Source organism: Microtus oregoni, unplaced genomic scaffold (assembly GCF_018167655.1).
Source record: "Microtus oregoni isolate MIOR12 unplaced genomic scaffold, Mior012 000011F_ref0000422, whole genome shotgun sequence".
NCBI lineage: Eukaryota > Metazoa > Chordata > Mammalia > Rodentia > Cricetidae > Microtus > Microtus oregoni.
In genome coordinates, this window is record NW_024543070.1 from 48465044 (window position 1) to 48481957 (window position 16914).

A 16914-nucleotide genomic window follows, 5' to 3' on the forward strand; every position below is an offset into this window, starting at 1 on the left:
TGTTAGTAGAAGGGTGGGCAGAGAGGAGAGCATGCGGGCTGTAGGAAGTCCACAGGAGAGGTTCTGCAGGGTATAGGGCGGATGATCATAGCAGAAGGCAGGGATGGGGGAGGCGGGGGCAGCAGGAGGCTTAGGACCTCAAGCTGAGGTGCCAGGTGTGCATCCTGAAGGAACAGCAAGCTCTGTAACTATGGAAAAGCAGGTCCCATTTCATGGAGAGAGTCCTCTGAAGTGCCTGTGTAGAGTGATTTTTTTGTGGTGATCAAAAGATGGAGGCCCTGGACAAGTGTGCCATACAGGTGAGAGGTGCTGGGAGGCAGCTGTATGTGTGTGTGTGTGTGTGTGTGTGTGTGTGTGTGTGTATGAGTGTGTGTGAGTGTGAGTGTGTGTGAGTGAGAGAGTGTGAGTGTGAATGTGTGTGAGTGTGTGTGAATGTATGTGTGAGAGTGTGTGAGTGTGTGTGTGCATGTGTGTGTGTGTGGTGACTGGTCAGAATTCATGAGTCCTAGACAATGAGGTCATTCAAGGTGTGGGCAGAGAAGGTCAAAGTTGATGCTGAGGAAGGGCAGGGGTGGGTTGGGGACACAGGCTGGGGAGGGCTTGACCAGAGTTGAGACTCAAGCGTCCCACTCTCATTTTGAATGCTGAGCAGCAGAGGCAATGAAGTGGAGATGCCTCGTCAGAGAGACATACGATGTCGTTAAAAGGGATCCAGGCTGCCAGCAAAGCGGTGCCCCCTTCCATCAGGTGGAGCCCTTCCTGGCCAGCAGAGCATCTTGGGGGGTGCTACCCCTAGACTTTGCAGGCGCGGCCATCACTCTGAGACCTCCACAGTTCTCCTCGGCAGAAAGTGGCGATAGTTCTGTCTGCTTCAGTCTGGCCAGGAGCGCATGTTTGAGGATTCACTAAACTGAAAATAAAACACGTGGGCTCCTTGGAAGTGAGGACTATGTTAAAACAAGGAGTTATTATACTTGTGTGTGCGCCAGTGAAGAGCAGAAATACAGCCCCAAGGCACAGTATTGATTTGGTCCTGGGTGCTTCTCACAGCCGAATGAATCTGACATTCTTCCCCACGAGTGCCAGCTGAGTGGTTGGCAGGAGTCCAGCTGCCAGCCTCCTCACCTACTACAAGGTTAAGTCCATTCTTGGCTCAGGCCAGCTCTGACACCCTGTCTCCCGCCTGTGCGGTACTGGCTGCCCTTCCTATACACCGTGGTTACAGGGACAATTCCAGTTGTGAGGCTGGCACCTGGCCAAGAGCAGATGTCCTCTAATTAAACCAGGGACAGGTCTTCCCAGAAAAGTCACAGATTTGTGCCACAGAACCAAAGGTTGGGGATGGGAGGTTAAAACTTTGAGATACATTAGGGCTATGGAATTTGCTTGCTCCATCCATCCAATCACCAGATTTATTGAGCGTCCAATGAATGTTAAGTTCTGAGATAAGCCTGGGGGTGTAGGTGTGAAGCAGTGGGTCCCGTGGGCACCGTGGGATGCTGAGCATGGAGCTGGGTAGAGAGCGGCAAGCCTTCAAATCACTGTGGCCTGGGATTGACTTGCAGGCTCTCAGATGAGACCACAGGCCATACAGACGTCTAGGGTAAGGGTGCTGTGGTGATAGAACTGAGTCCAGGACGCTCCTGTCGGGTGCAGGAATGGCACTGAGGACCAGAAATCCAGGAGCACATAGCAGCAGCCCAGGGTTGCGCAGGAAAGGCTGTGGACGTGACAGATCACTTCAGGTAGTTCCCTCTAAAGGCAGATTAAGATGAACTGATAAAAGAGCTGGATGTGAGGAGGCTTTAATGACATCTGGGGGTGACTCTTCAGGACGGGGCTGCTGAAAAGCAGGCCAGAGTTGATGCTTGCACATCCCTCTCCAGGTAAAGTTCATTTGCCTTGCCATCCCAAGCCCACCTCTCTCAGGCTATACCAGACACTCACTATACCCCTGTGGTGAAGGGCTTCCCCGACGTCTCTCCTGTTACGGCTTTTCAGAGCGCACAGTTGCTGCAATTGAGCCTGTGCTCAAAACAAACCACAGTTCAACTATGTCATCCATAACCAGACTATTACAGCACAGTTCACAACTGGCCGCATCGTTGTGGTGACACATTGGAAAGTGTGGCTCAGACTTCATCTGCTACTAAGTGCTTGAGTGTCTCGAATGGTACCCTGGGCACCAAGGAGCAGTCAAGAGTGAGACAGCCAGTGCCGATATGCAGGTCTAGCAACAAGGAGGACAAACTTGGAATATATATGACTATAGATAAATAGTCCCGGGCACTGACTGCAGCTGTACAGAGAAGAAGGCAGGGGAGGTACCGGTTTTCAGGCAGGGCAATGTGTTAAGTCCCTTCATGCCCTATTTAATCAAACTTGGCTGAGTATTTGGGAAGGGGTATGAGGGCTAGGACAAGGCCAGCCTCCTGCTTCTGACTTCTACCCTGTCCCTGAAGCTGGAGAAGGGTTATGCAGGACTCCCACGGGTGGTCGTGGGTGAGGACCAGACTTCAGAGATGCTAGGTGTATGGCTTGGACGAGGGAGTGGAGAAATTCACTCAATTCCGTGCACAAGAAGCACCCGGGACTCGTTTAAAGTGTAGACTCTTGGAGACCCTGTTTAGCGATGCTGATTCAGAAAGTTGCGGGGGGTAGCTCTCTCCCCTCTCCACAAAAGTGATTCTGAGCCAGGTGTCCCGACCAACTACCCTCAACCCTGGTGACTTCTTGGCCTTATAACCTCCTTCCCCTCAGCCTGAAATCTGTATTAGTCCTGCAGAGAGCCTGGGAATGAATCATGCTCCGGGATGGGTCCGCGCAGCGTCGCGCAGCCGCCAGGGGGCGCCAGAGGCCTCGGCTACGAGCTCGGGCTTCTCCGCCCGTGGACGCCGCGCCCGAGCCGAGCCAGAGCGCTGCGGGCTCACAAAGCGGCCGGACGCGCGGAGGCGGCAGGTGCGTAGGGGAACGAGCCGGGCAGCAGCCTTCCCAGTCACCGCGGCACAGTAGCGCCAGCAACTCGGTCGCCGGGACTCGAGCGGGCCCCCAAGGTACGTGTCCGCAGAACCCTGAGCCCCAACTTGGCGTATTGGCGTAGTTGGGACCTTCATGAGGCCATCACCGGGGCCGGCAGGGTCAGGGCCTGGGGGCATCTCTGCGCGACCCTGTTGCACGGAAGCAGCGGGCCGGGCTCAGGGAGACCTTTGCCTTAGGAGGGCTTGAGGGCACCCTCAAAGCCCCCATCTACCAAAACGTGGGATAATGCTCAGAGCCCCGTTATCCCTATCCCTGCCCCACAGCTGTGGGCCCCGTCTGTGAGAGTGCGGCTGGCACATTGAGCCTCCGGGTTTTGGGGAGGGGGTACTAACGCAGGTGAGAGGGTCCTCGGTAGTTTGACAGAGCCCCGAATCCGTGACTTGGCCTCTGCGTTTGTCTCCATTCACGAGGGCTCTCCAAGTCCAGCCTCCGTCCCAGGTGTGCGAGGGACCACCCTGATCCTAGGCGTTGCAGTTGGTGCGCTCCCCAGGCGCCCGGACTCCCCTGGTGGGAGCGAGGGGCTCGAGGTCGTCCTGTTGTCGCCGACTCACGCCCGTGTTCCCTGCCCCCAGATGCCAGCGATCGCGGTACTCGCCGCGGCCGCCGCGGCGTGGTGCTTCTTCCTCCAAGTGGACAGCCGGCACCTGGACGCTCTCGCAGGCGGCGCGGCCCTCAACAACGCCAATTTCCTGGACAATGACCAGTGGCTGAGCACCGTCTCCCAGTATGACCGTGATAAGTACTGGAACCGTTTCCGAGACGTGAGTACGGGGGCCACCCGCTCCGGGAGTGGAAAATAGGGGTAGCTCAGAGGCCGGTGAGGGGGTGGGGGTGGTAGATTCAAACCTCCCACGGAGGTCCATAGTCCATAGGTCTAGCTTGGGAGGAACTTTAAAGAGAACTTGGAAGGCTGGATGCTCTTGCGTGCTACCTGTGGTCCCGGTGTGTACACTTGTAGGACTGATGCAGCTGTCTGCAAGGGAACAGGGCGCGAGCCTTAAGCAGCGTGGGGAGAGGGGCTCCCGATGTGTCTGAGAGCTCCCGGTGGCAGACTGACTTTACCGAGCTGCAGAGAGAAGAGCCCAGGAGCGGCCTTGATTTGGACGCCTTTCCAGTGCGCCAGAAAATAATCCCCACTGGATGAGTGTAGCTCATTTATTAGGGAGCCAGATGTGGCAGGCACGAGGGGGAGGTTGGGGGGGGGGTTCTCATAGCAATGAGCTTGAGATGTTAGAGAACAGTGCAGTGGATTGGAGTCTTATGGACTTTAGTGGAGGGGAAAAAGAAGCAGGCAGCCCAGGGAATCTGTCCCTTTTCAGATGAGAGTGCTGGGGTATGGAGGAGAAACTCTTGGGCATGGGGGGCACTTCTGTTGTTTGCTTCCACCCCAGTCCTGGCTCCCACGGACCTCTGTGCCCCTAGAAGATGGGGCAAGAAGTGCCTGGTACAGTCATTCCAGCAGACAGCTCCCCCCAGCAGAACCAGTTCACAGCTTCTTCAGAAACTGGGTGGCAGGGGTCAAGCTCTTCTAGGGGACATTAGGAATCCCTGTCCTCAAGATACTTTGAATATTGCAAGAATGTCCAAGACTTATAATGAGTAAAGCTTTTATCTTCAAATGCTTTGCTGATATACATATACATACATACACACATACATATATATATACATATATGTGTGTGTGTGTGTGTGTTTAGGTGTTAAGACATTTTTAAAAAGCAGCATATGCATTTTAAAGGGGTAGCCTGACCCATACCACCAAACCCCGTGTACTCATCGCAGGGCATGGCTTAAATACAGAGGTGGAGAGAGTTGGCTGCACACTTCTCTCCGCTGGGTTTCTCAGAGCCCATTCACAGTATCTCCAGCCTTGCAGGGAGCAGGTCTCTGAGGACCTGAATGGCTCCTGTTTGCCCGTGCTTCCTAAATGGCAGCCTCTCCAGGGTTCCCTCCCAGAGAGGCAGATGCAACTTTAGCCTTGAGTGGGGGACTTGCTTATATGCTTTCTCAGCCCCCTCTCCTCTCTGGAGTGGATGGTGGGCAGCTTCTGGGAAGAGTTTTTCAAACATACACTGAGCATCCTTGGTTATTTGGGGCTGTTTGCAGCAGATCTGCCTCCTGCCGAACCCCACCAGGCAGCTTACGGCTGCCTCTCACTAAGTTCTCTTAGCCATCTCTGGCCCCTTTCTGGTTTTGATGACCAGATGGCCACACTTTTCTTCCTACCCGGGTCGGAGTGCAGCATGGGGGAAGTACAGACGTAGTTTTGTTTTTGCTATTATTACGTTTTGGCTAGAGTTGAGGAGCCAGGCACATGATGGACTCTCAGAGACCTGGGCAAATTGGACGTGGTTTAGAGGACTGGCCACCTTTACTCCCTTGGAGCAGGGAGTGGCTGCGGTGGAGACACTTACGCCTGCTGGGTCTTGGGGTTGTGTGCGGGTCTGTATCCTCAGTTAGTCGTGAATACTAAAGACCTGATTCCAATTTAGCTTCGCATTTTAGGAAAATGAATGGCTTCCTTCCTTCCTTCCTTCCTTCCTTCTTTTTCTTTTTTTTTTTTTTTTGGATAATCTTGACTTTTAGAAAGTAGGTCAAATTCTCCCCGTCCTCTAACCATGACGGATGGTGAAACCCAGGTTACTTGCTGAACTACAGCATCCAGGCTTTTTGTTTTGTTTTTACTAATTAAATTATTTATTTATTTTACACCCTGCCACATTTTTTTTTTACCCTCACTCCTTTCCTCCCATTCTCTCTCCCCTCTGTCCCCTATCTTCTCCTCTGTTTCTGTTCAGAAAGGGGCAGGATCACTGATATCCACAAAGCACGGCACATCCAGTTGCTGAAGGACTAAGCTCCTCCCTTTGTATTAACGTTGGACAAGGCAACCCAGTGTGAGGAATAGGTTCCCAAAAGCCAGCTTAAGTGCCCCTGCTCCTACTGTTAGGAGTCCCACAAGTAGACCAAGCTATACATATATACTGTTGATATGTATGTAGAGGGACTAGGTAGGCTCTATGCAGGCTCCCTGGTTGTTGGTCCAGACTCTGTGATCCCCTATGAACCAAGGTTAGTTGATTCCATGGTTTTTCTCATGATGTCCTTGACCCCCTGGCTCCTGCAATCCTCCTTCCCTCTGTTCAGCAGGTTTCCCCAAGCTCTGCCTAATGTTTGACTGTGGGTTTGCATCTGTCTCCATCGGTTACTGGATGAAGCCTCTCTGATGACAGTTGGGCTAGGCACCTTTCTGAGGACAGAAAGGGTGGTTCATCCCTTAAACAGATGGACTAGACAGTCCTCAGAGTGACTAGGGACACTGCCTTGATGGTTGTTTGGAAGAAAGGTCCGAGGCTTAAGCGTGGAAGAAGAAGGCCCCTGGAGCAGAGTTTGGTGCTAAGCTAGTGCATTTAGCAGTGTGCCATTTGTAGGAATGACAATTTGGTTCAGCAAGTCGTTAAAAACATCCAAAGATGTTAAAATATTGGCCAACATCATCAGTCATTAAGAATTTTCTAGGCTTCATTTGGAGTCATCTGACTCCCACAGTGACTCAGGTATAATTGAATGCCATTAACCTCTTTAAGTGGCATGAACTCGATGTCCTTTGGGGGCAAGTCTAAGTATCTTTAGTTGGGTCATTTACGTGGAAAAGCCTGGACCCTCAGACACTAGGGAGGAAAGAGGTCGCTTTCTCTAGAAACAGGCCACTCTGGAGATAATATAGAAGGCCTAGCTAGAATGGCAATGGCTTGGCCAGCCTATTCACATTCAGTGAACCAGGCCTTGCTCCAGGCTGACAAAACCTTAGCTTCTTGGCTGTTATTTTGGGCCCTTTTTTGTTTTATTTTGTTTTGTTTTTTTTGAGACAGGGCTTCTCTGTGTAACAGTCATGGCTGTCCCTGCAACTCATTTTGTAGACTAGGCTGGTCTTGAACTGAGTGAGATCCAGTGTTGGGATTAAAGGTGTGTGCCTCCATGCCCAACTGCGGCTTTTTGATTTGAGGTCGCTGATCACTTTAAAAGAATATGGTAATATGAATGCATGTCAGGTATTTAGAAGTGACCTTTGATCTTGGGACGCTAAAAGCAAAGGGTTACCTGACTTTGTTTTTGTCTTACTTTGGTTTTGAGACAGTTTCCTGTATTCCAGTGTGGTCTTGAACTCATTCTGTAGCCAAGCTTGACCTTGAACTCCTGAACTCTGCCTCCTCAGTGGTGGGATTGCAGGTGTGCAGCACGTGGCTCAAAGTGCCCCTTTCAGAGAGGTGGCTGTGTGTACGGGTAGTCACGTCTGGACCCTTGGAAGTGGACACAATGGTAGGATGCGTTCCTGGATGTTTGGAGTGTTGGATGTGCTGTGACATTGCTGAAGATGACCTGGCAGCCCCTGATTTGCCACTTTGAAAAGCATCTTGTCACTCAGCACATGAGCCATTAAAACTACCTCATAAGTTGTTGTTTAGAGTTAGGGATCCAGTCAGGACACAAAAGCTTTCCAATGGCTGTTCCTCCATGTACTTGTGGTTTCTGGAACTAGCTCTTGTAGACCAGGCTGACCTCGAACTCACAGAGATCTGCCTGCCTCTGCCTCCCAAGTGCTGGGATTAAAGGTGTGCTCCACCACTGCTTTCTTTATAAAGTCTAGAAATTGGGATGTCTTGGCTAGGAGGAAGCCTGGACTTTTGAACAAAGACAGCATCAAGAAGGAAGCTGTGAGCAAGGCCTCTGTACATGTGAGCTCACAGTGGTTGTGACGACATGTCCAAAACCTGAGCATGCCCAAACCAGACCAGACCCCAGCATGCAGAGAGTAACCGGGCACACAATCCCACTCCAAGCCTCAGATTTATAGGCAATTGTTAGCTGCTGGGAGGAGAGACCGTTAGTGTAGTCCCTGGGAAGTCAACCCTCTCTGGCTGGAGATGGCCTAGTCAAGGATATTTCAGCAGCACAAATTTGTCCTGAAGGAATAAAAGCAAACATAGTGGGCTTGGTGGATAGGGAATGGGGCAAGTCTGATAAGCAACACCAACAGAAGGAGGAAGTGCAGAAGGCAAGCTGCCCTGGTCCTGCTTCCCCACGGCTTGAGTTTGAGACATCAGAATGGCCACAAATCTGATTTGGCTTTGTCCAAGTTCCCTCTATTCAATCCTACATTTCATTCATCCTTGTAAATGTTTGACTGCTTCGTGAGCATGAGGCTCTGACCTATAAATGTGCGCAGCTTTAATGTAATTCTTTCCTACAACCTCTGGCGTGCCGCTAGCTTGGGCTCTTCACGATTCTTTCTTATTCTACATTCTTTAAAAACTAGTAAGTTTTTTTTTCTCATGGAGATAATACCCACTTGCTGTAAGGAAAAAATTTAGCGTTGCATAAATAGATAATAGCAAACACTTGTGGAGCATTCAGCGTGTCGGGCATTGTTCAAGGCACTCCCTGTTCATTATTTAATATAGCAATCCAACGAAAAAAGTACTGCTATCCTTGCCTGTTTATTGAGAGCTGAGCTGCTTCGCCAGGCTTCCAGAGACACCAGGGTGTGGAGGGACCTGCGTCTCGCAACCAAGAGGGCTGAGTGGCTCTTAGGTGTGTACCCTGTCTGTAGCTCCATCCATATCATGTCTGAGGGCACTCAACCAGGAACTTGAGCAGTGGGAAGCCAGGTAGACACAGCTTATTGTCGGGGTCGTGTCAGGCTTTATCTTCTAATAATGAGCCTCTGATTTGATTAAAATAATATTGTTGCTTACACTAAACATGACATTTCCTTTCTTCTGCACACACGAAACCAGCCTTGACATTTAACTCCAGGATAATTACCTCGGCTGAGCCTGGGGTGTCAGAAGTGTTGCTTTTGCTGGCATTTACCCTACTCCAGAGTGACCAAGGTTTATAATTCTAATGAGAGCGCGTGGACCACACACCGTGGGATGTGGCGGTCTCCTAGCAGAAATGGGGGGCAGTGGCCGTCTGATGGTGACGTCTCACTTACAGTGAGTTTCAAGGACCACTGGGGCTTCCAGCTAGCACAGGGGCTGACTTTGTTGGTGGTGCTGGTGATCAGAGGTGGTGTGGCTTAGCAAATGGGTCATCGTTGGTGGTTCTGGTGACCAGAGGTGGTGTGGCTTAGCAGATGGGCGATTCATTTGTGACCACACGAGGTTAATTTCTGGAGGAGTGTAGCAGAAAGTCATCTTTGATTAAACAGGCTCAAGGAGCTGTCAGTGAGTCATGGCCCTAACTCCTTTAATGAACCACTGTCTTAAGTCCCCTAAACCCCAGGACCACTGGTAGACATAATCGCTTCCCTGGAATAGCTCAGAGGTGGACAGGCCTAAGCGCATCCTGTCTTCTCTGGCCTTCCTTTTGGTCTGTCCTTTGAAAAGAGAGGCTAAGTCTTTCTTTGCATATAAGGTAGAACCTCTTGTCTCTGCCAACCTTGTGAACTGAGTTTCCCACCTCTCCCTGATCTTCGCAGCTCTTCTACACAAGAAAGGACTAGAATGTATTTCTGGGAGTCTAGGTACCTTGGTACATGCTAGCAAAGCTATTTTCCAAGCCAAGAAGCCACTCCAAATAGAGCTTTGGATCTGTGAGAGGCTATCCCAAAGGATAAGCCTTAACCATTAGCTCAACTGTTATTTTGCTTGAGGAGACAGAGGAAAACTAGAAATTAGATATTTTATAAAGATCATATTTATTTGCTCAATATGACATATTTCAAACCAAACAATTCTATATCTAAACTCAGAGACTTTCAGGAAGTCCAAGTTTACATTTTTTAAAAAATATGTATGTGTATGCACCTGGATGGGTTTGTGTGTCCTGCATGCCTGCAGGAGCCTAGGAGGCCAGAAGTGGGCGGGGCCTCTGGAACTGGAGTCAGAGATGCAGGCCAAACCCAGGTCCTCTGTGCGTGCAGTATGTACTCTTGACTGCCGAGAATCTCTCCAGTGCCAGCTCCCTTCTTACTGTGCGGTATCCCTTTGCCGTATGTCAGATGGCAAGTCACTTGGATGCTAACGCATGCCCTTATTTCCTCAGTTAGATAATTAAGACATTTCCTGTAAGAGATTAAATAGTTTGTCAAGGTTGCAGGTACTTTTCCAGGGTGTTTTCTAGTCTAAGATACTATTTCTTATGGGATTTGCCATTTTTAATGCACTATTATCCAGGTAAGTCTATGTCCAGGATAGAGTTTGGCAGACTTTTTTTTTTTTTTTTTTTTTTTTTTTTGGTTTTTCGAGACAGGGTTTCTCTGTGGCTTTGGAGCCTGTCCTGGAACTAGCTCTGTAGACCAGGCTGGTCTCGAACTCACAGAGATCCGCCTGCCTCTGCCTCCCGAGTGCTGGGATTAAAGGCGTGCGCCACCATCGCCCAGCCTGGCAGACTTTTGAGGAAAGCTGAGGTTGCACAGGATTCCATCCTCCTGTGGACATAACCACTCTGAAGAAAGGAACCATTGCAGGACAACCTGTCCATCTCTCCCTTGGCAGTGGCAGATGGAGAGAAGAGATGAGCTGTACCCGAGTCTCTCAATAGGTACCTGTGTACCCCACTGCTCCAGCACCCTCCCCAAATGTCCCACAGTTATAGCAGCCCCAAGCTGTCTGTTCTCTGAGCTAATGGCTCCTCTTTGTCTTGTTTATTGCAGTAGACTGGTCGTGTTTTATTGGTGAGGCCTCTATCATGCAAGTGACTGAAAACTAGTCCAAGCCGGCTGAAATGGACAGAAATTATGACTCACGTCTGTCCTTGAGTCCGTCTGTCCTTGAGTCCGTCTTTGTCTCATGCCAGCCTGAAAGGTGGTGTGTGTTTCATGTGCCAGCTCCCTGTTACTTGCCACTCACAGCTCCTGGCAGAGGCAGTCCCCCCATCATCTCTCACAGGTGCCCCCATCCCCAGCTCAAAACTGGCAGCCCTCATCATGATATGTCGGTGGGGTGTTGTGAGCTCAGTTGTGCCAAAAGTCCTAGTTACGTGACGTACTCCCCTGGACATCTTTGAACCCAAGGAATCCGTACTGACGTCACTGCTCACATTAAACCCACATCCAGGATCATTTGTGTTTTGGGATGTTCCCGGGCTGGTCGGAAGGGTAGAGTGGGTCCTGAGGCAGATGGTGCAGCCAGCCCGGGTGCTACCATGACTTTCTTCATGCCCTGTCCATTAGGAACCTGCTGTTTGCTCTCAGTTCTGAGTGAAACCAGCATCACCCCCCAGGGCAGCACCTGTAGGATCTAGTGATGGCTCACACTGGCTCCAGGCCTGACTTTAGAACCAACAGGCGAATAGGAATAGGGCAGTCATACTGTTGCTCTTTCTCTCCCAATAACCAGCTTGTTAGTTCCTCATTGAAGGCCATCAGAAGGCCTGTAGTTCATGGCAGCCAGAGCAGACTGCCTACGGCTTAGGAAACCCCAAGCAGCAACAAATAGTTGATCCAGAAAAGGGTGTTTTGTTGGTATGGAAATGTACCTCAAATGCCAGTCACATCAGATCTTTTTTTGGGTTCTGGAAACAGGAGACAGGCACCGCCTATACTGTCCTAGGGCTTTGTCAACTGTGTGAGACAGATGTAGGCACAGCTAGGAGGCAGAGGCATCCATGTCTGGAGCCTGGATGGGGAGGAGGAGTTCTGGAGAGCTCTGACTAGGGGCAGCGTCCATTCCTGTGGAGGGTATAGAAGCTGAGCCAGAGGATGGCCTGAGTGAGCTGGGGAAGAGAGGAGGCAGCTGTGTTCCATGCCAGGCAGTGGCATGGGCAGGCCTGAGGGCCCAGAAGTGGGAAAGACCCTTAGGTGTTTTCATCATGCGTGTTTATCCTAGGATTCTCTCAAGTGAACTCTTGCCCATGTGCTTACAGATCTTCAGTTTATTTTACTATTTTTGGAACCAAGGAGTCAATTACAGAAAGTGGGGTATGCAGATGGCCCTCTGTTGTTTAGGAATGGGGTGTTTTAGAGTTCCCCAGATGCTTTGTGAAGTTGGTAATTTTGAAACAAGACTGAAGTTCATGAGATGCTCCCTCCTCTCCTTCCCATCCCCTTCCATTGCTGAAAACAAGTGGGGGATGGACTTTGAGGTCCTGGATGAAACAGTTTCTGCGCTCAGAGGTCGGTTTAGGGTAGGGAGAGACAACTGTATACAGTTACCGTACTGCCGTGCTATGCACGGGAATGCACTTTACAGCCTTGGGTATGGTCTTCCCTGTGTCCTCATGACAGGCATGAGAGTAATGGTTTCTTAAAGGGGAGGAACAACGATACACCCACAGACATAAAAATTAACTTAAAGGGGAGGAACAATGATACACCCACAGACATAAAAATTAACTTGATTGGGTTATTTATTTATTTATTTTTTACAATTTCTCTGTGCCCCTCAGGACACTCGTCTGATGCTTGGAAAATAACCTATTTGTGACTGGAGAGATGACTCAGTGGTGAGAACACTTGCTGAGAACCTGGGTTCAGTTCCCAGCACCCACACCAAGAGAGCTAAAACCTGCTGTAACTCCAGTTACAGGGGACCTGATGCCACCTTCTGACCTTTTTGACCAGACATGCACATGTGCACAGACATGGGTGTAGGCACTCAACATATACATAAAATTAAAGTAAAGTTAAAAATCCACTATTATAAAAAAGAATTACTCTTTAGTGCAATGGGATGAGGAAAGGGATATTATACAACTATTTATAATAATTATAGGCTTATCAGCTCTATTTCCAGCAGGGTTACTGTTGGGTAAGTGGGTTTTTAAGCAGAGTTGAACAATACTTGTATTCAGGGCCAGGAGCAGAGCCTCCTGGAGCTGTCCTGGGCAATCTCAGCCCAGATAAAACATTTAGAAATGAGACATAGCGGGGAGAGGTCTTTCCATTTCAGCTGTATACATTCTGTCTCTCCATGTATGCAGGATGATTCCGCACCAATCCAAAGGAAGGCCAGGCCAAGTCAGCAATGACCAGCTACGGAGGAGGCTAAAACAGCAGGGTCTAGAGAGCTGTGCAGGGCCAACACACCCTGGCCTTACAGCATTGCAAAGTCGCTGGTGGGGCTTGCTTCAGATGCAGATCTGAGCCTGCTAGTCTAGACCACAGTGGCCACCATGTAGCAATGGCATCCAGGAACGTACATTTGTTGCACAGGCTAGGTAATTTGGGTGTAGGCGGTTCCCAAGCAGCATTTACAGAGAAATCCTGGAGAATTGTCACTCATCCCAAATAACTAGCACCATGTTATTAAGCAAAGAGTGATATTTTCACCTTATACCAGCAGGGCTACCACTGACATCAGGGGAAGGAAAGATCCCATTTCCACTGCACATATCTGCCTCAGTTTGAACAACAGTCATCGCTGATCTGTGGACTGGAATAACGTTTGACTTTGGTTGGTGTAGGGACGTTTGAACTCATGAGCACAGTACTCATGACGGGGACTTTCTTTAATCACAGAGTGGCTATGATTTATGCACAGATGAAGGAAGGAATTGAGTCTGACAATGGCTTGAGTTGATAGTGAACAGGCATGGAGGCAGGAGAAATGATAAGGCCGTAGAGAAGACAAGGAATGGCAGAGGCGATGAAGTTGATTTCTTTAGAGGATGTCCCCTCAGATACAAACTGCATGCCAGTTGGAGAAGAGAAATGTGGGTCAGGCTCAGGGACCTGCTTGCTGCCTTCTCTTTGGTATACTAAACCATTTCAGTTGGCCAGATTATTCTGGAAAGATCATGGGCCATCAAGCAAGACTCATCTAAGCTAAGGGAATTCATGACCAGCAGCAGGAGCAGACCGGATTCTGGGTTCTGAAGCGATTCCGTTGACCTCTCACGCAGCTCTTGAGCTTCATTCTCCTCCACCTGGGCGAGTTTTCTGTAGTCAATGGTAACTCCATGGTGCCTAAACTTGGTAAACCTATGGCCAAGAGGAAGAAAAATCTATTGAAGAGGCGTGTGGCTCTCCAGGGAGGGGGGATTCCCCATTGTGCCATTATTCTGGGGTGTTTGGGTTTTTCTAGATCTTTCAATGCTCAGTGGGCATGCTGAGTCTCTTGGGACTTTTGAGGTCTCTGTGGTTAGAGCTTGGCACTTTAAATAGGACACAACATTGCTTTTATTATAACCAGCCAGCCTTGCAGTAACCTGGGGCTTGGTCTGTACCATCTTCCTGATTGAGTCCTGTGTGCCTTCCAGTGTGTAAGAAATGCCACCCCCAGGGAAAATAAAACTGCAGAGTGGCTGGTAGCTGGGAACTTGTGAAGTCTTGTGTTCCAGGGCTGTTGGTTTAAATAGCTCCACAGAAGAAGGCCCTTTGTACACATTTTACAGAAAGATTTACTTATTTGTGCTTTATGTGTATTAGCATTTGCCTGCATATGGGTATGTGTACCACATGCATCCAGTGCCTGCAGAGGCCAGGAGAGGACATCATGTCCACCGCCGCTGGATGTACAGGCCGTGGCGAGCTGAGCACCATGTGGGTATTACGAGCTTGCCCTCTGCAGTAGCAGTGCATGCCCTAACTGCTGAGCCACCTCTCCAGCCCCTTGCACATAGTTTGGGATATTTTTTTTTTGTTTCTTTCTGTGGTCATGAGACCTATGTTCTTGCTTCCCAGAAACCAGGTCCTGATATACTGATTCAGTAGGTTGGTTAGTTTTTCTCTGTGTTCATTACTCAGAGACTAACTGACCAAGCTGTAATGAGTCTTTCTCTGTCCCGTCAGCCAGCTCCCAAATAATGACAAGGAGACTTCTTATTAATTATGAAAGCTTGGCTGATAGCTTAGGGTTGTTACTAACTAGTTCTTATAACTTAATTAACCCATTTCTATTAATCTACATCCTGCCATATGGCCTGTGGCCGTTACTTCTCTTCCTGTGCGTCCTGCTTCCTCTGCATCTGGTTGGTGACTCCTTCCTTTTCTTCCCAGAGTTCTCTCTTGGCCTGGAAGTCCTGCCTATACCTCCTGCCTAGCTATTGGCTGTTCAGCTTTTTATTACACCAATCACAGCAATACATCTTCACACAGTGTACAGACATCCCACAGCACCAGGCTGTGCTCAGTTGTAGCCTGGAGACAAACATGGCTCCTGCCTGAGACAAGCGGAAGTAGTGCATGGTGATTGGAGAACCCTGCATGAAGTCATTCTGCAAAGAATGTGCCTACAAGTGGACCATCAGAGTCCGACACACTGGGCTTTCTGATACTCTCTACTTCTTGTGACTCTGGGCCATGTCTCTAGGGGACAGTTGATTCAGTGTTTATGTGTGTGTTTGTTGTCAAGTTAGCTCACCTAGGTTTGTATTGAAATAGGTGGACAACTGCTACTATTTTGCCTGACTCTGGTGCCCAAAACACTGCCACCATGGTGTGCGTGCATGTGTGTGTGTGTGTGCACGCTCTAGTGTGTCTGTTGGTCTTGTGTTGTTTTAATAGAGACCCAACCTGTTGTGCCCACAGGCGCTTAGGTGTGGTGATGGTGATATTAGCCTTATGAGGACTCTAGGCTGAGGCCCGAAGTGCATAGAGACATAACCACAGACCTACATTAGTGGGGTGGGCATGTTCCATAGAAGTGAGGCACACACAGATTATAGGTGACCCAAAGCAAGCACAGCCACACAGTTGTGAACTGAGAGACAATATTGGGAGCGTTGAGAAGTTCATCTTGTGGACCTTGGGATCACTGCCTGTCCCTCTCCTAGTAGGAACTCTCTTGATGTCTAACAGCATGTGACTTTTGCCTGCTTTTATGTTGTCACAAATGGGTCTCAGAGGATTCACTCTGTTGTCTGTTTTTCATTCACTGAACTGGCTATGTGCTTTGAATAGGTGACATATTTTCCTTTTCATCGTGCTATGAATACCCCACATGTGTCAGACTTGTTATCAAGGGCCACTTGGGAGGTCATCTGGTTTTATTAATATGAACACTGTCATGAACAGATCCTCGGGTGAGCCTAGGTTCCTGGGAACACACCTAGTGGGGGATCTAGTGGTCACCAACAGACAAGTGAGCATTCAGCTTTAAGAGAAGTGGTTGGACCATTTCCCACAGTTGTTAGGCCAATTTCTTTTGCTACTACTGAATGAGAATTCCATGGTAGCAACACATGCAATTAAAAATAAAAACCAGAAGTAAACCTATAATCAACCCACAGATCCAAGTAAGAACTGTGTGGAGCAGCTATTGTTTCTCAAGCACTCGCCTGGCCTTATGGAGCACACGTGTGTGTGTGTGTGTGTGTGTGTGTGTGTGTGGTGTGTGGTGTATATGTGTGTGTGGTGTTTGTGGTGTGTGTGTGTGTATGGTGTGTGTGTATGTTTGGTGTGTGTGTGTTTGGTGTGTATGTGTGGTGTGTGTATGGTGTGTTTGGTGTGTGGTATGTGTGTATGTGTTGTGTGTGAGAGAGAGAGAGAAAGAGGAGGGAGAGGAAGAGCCAAGCTTACGAGTGAAAGCAGTTAAAGTCATGGTAGTGTTCTGAGTGTCATAGATAAAATGTAGGGTAAGGGGACTATAGGAAAGACGTGTTTACTCTGTAAGTGGAGGATTCTGCTATTTTTTTTGACTTTACAGTGTTCTTTCCCCAACTTAAAGGAATAGATAATTTTAAAGAAAAGTTAGATGGTACAGGAAATAAAAAAAGAAGTAAATCACTCACTTTTGTCCAATGTGAAGGTGACATTAACTCTTTGGCTGGCATCTCTGTGTATCCAGCATGACTTAAACACTTAAAAAATAGTTATTTGTGGGGATGGACATGCTCACAAAGGCAGATTTCTAGAGGTCAGAGGACACCTTGCAGGAGTCCGTTCTCTCCTTCCCTTATGTGGGTACTTACTGAACCATATCAAACCAG

At 49.1% G+C, this 16914-nt stretch overlaps 1 protein-coding gene across 2 annotated transcripts in view; it reads left to right on the plus strand.

Moving 5' to 3' along the window:
• The first annotated feature begins 2883 nt into the window (after positions 1-2883).
• Spock1 (SPARC (osteonectin), cwcv and kazal like domains proteoglycan 1) overlaps positions 2884-16914 on the plus strand; it is a 458837-nt gene continuing 444806 nt past the window's right edge. Inside the window, exons 1-2 of one of the 2 annotated variants that reach the window (XM_041660008.1) lie at positions 2884-3053; positions 3612-3800. In XM_041660008.1, the coding sequence (XP_041515942.1) occupies positions 3612-3800 (189 nt within the window). In that variant the 5' untranslated portion in view covers positions 2884-3053. The remainder of the gene's footprint in view (positions 3054-3611; positions 3801-16914) is intronic. The other variant, XM_041660006.1, reaches the window with a different exon arrangement.